The sequence below is a fragment of the Dendronephthya gigantea genome, unplaced genomic scaffold (assembly GCF_004324835.1).
Source record: "Dendronephthya gigantea isolate DGI-Jeju-01 unplaced genomic scaffold, DenGig_1.0 000290F, whole genome shotgun sequence".
Classification (NCBI taxonomy): domain Eukaryota; kingdom Metazoa; phylum Cnidaria; class Anthozoa; order Malacalcyonacea; family Nephtheidae; genus Dendronephthya; species Dendronephthya gigantea.
This window is the reverse complement of record NW_021163300.1, coordinates 7491-8531: the sequence shown is the minus strand read 5'-3', so window position 1 is coordinate 8531 and position 1041 is coordinate 7491. Positions and strand designations below refer to the sequence as shown.

At 40.5% G+C, this 1041-nt stretch overlaps 1 protein-coding gene across 1 annotated transcript; it reads right to left on the bottom strand.

Annotated features, from left to right (window-relative positions):
• Positions 1-376: 376 nt before the first annotated feature.
• On the bottom strand, positions 377-793 carry LOC114541420. Its single transcript, XM_028561345.1, has one exon. It carries the CDS (start codon positions 791-793, stop codon positions 377-379), a length of 417 nt encoding a protein of 138 aa, XP_028417146.1.
• Positions 794-1041: the final 248 nt, after the last annotated feature.

The following is a 1041-nucleotide window of genomic DNA, read 5'->3' as shown; positions in this document are numbered from 1 at the left end:
ACTCCGATGACAAGGCAGACACGTGACATGGACCAGGTACATAACAAGTTTACGTCGAATAGAGTCGATACTAACATAGAATAATGATTACAGAGGTAGTATTTAAATGTTTTGACACTGGAGAATGTATTTGGTGGGGCCTCTTTACAAACGCTATTCCATAATTTCACGATCCTGTTGAAATACGAGTTCTGGTATGTTGTGGTTTTGCACAGTGGAATCTTAAGCAACAGGTTGGGATTACGACATAGACGAGAGTGGTTATGGGTTACAAACGAGACATACTCATGAACATTGACATCAGAAAGACCATAAAGAGCCTTGTAGAAGAGGATTAGATCTTTTATCTCTCTATCATAACACAAAGGTAGTAAGTTCAGATCGTTGAGACGTTCATTGTAGCTGTGTCACCCTTCCTAGCTTTCAATATCCATCTAGTGGCTCGCCTCTGCACTCGCTCTATCTTTATCCTCTGTGAGCAAACATATGGTGACCAAACTTCACAGGCATAAGTTAGATTTGATTTCACTAAGGAAAGGTATAGAGTACGGCGAACACTGACGTCAGTTAAGAAAGGGCATGTCCTCTTCAATAAACCGAGCAGTTTGTTCGCTTTAGCTGTAATCTCATAGATATGAGAATCCCATGAAAGATTCCAAGTCATTGTAACTCCGAGATCTTTCTCTTTCTCAACATGAGAAAGAGTGGTTGAGCCTAGTTGATATGGGAAATCCACCGGTTGTTTCTTTCGCGACACAGTCAACACTTTGCATTTTAACTCGTTGAACTTCATAGTTGGTATTGCTCCAGGTGGCTAGGTTTGTTAAAGTTTGTTGTAATTGGCGAGCATCATCTTCACAAGTAATTTTCCTGAATGTTTTTGTATCGTCAGCGTATAGGGCAGATTCTGATTTTTCAGGAATGATGTCGGGTAAATCATTAATGAATAATACAAACAACATTGGACCGAGTATGGTACCTTGCGGTACACCAGATGTTACTGAGGACCAACCTGAAGCAACACCATCAACGACGACTCTT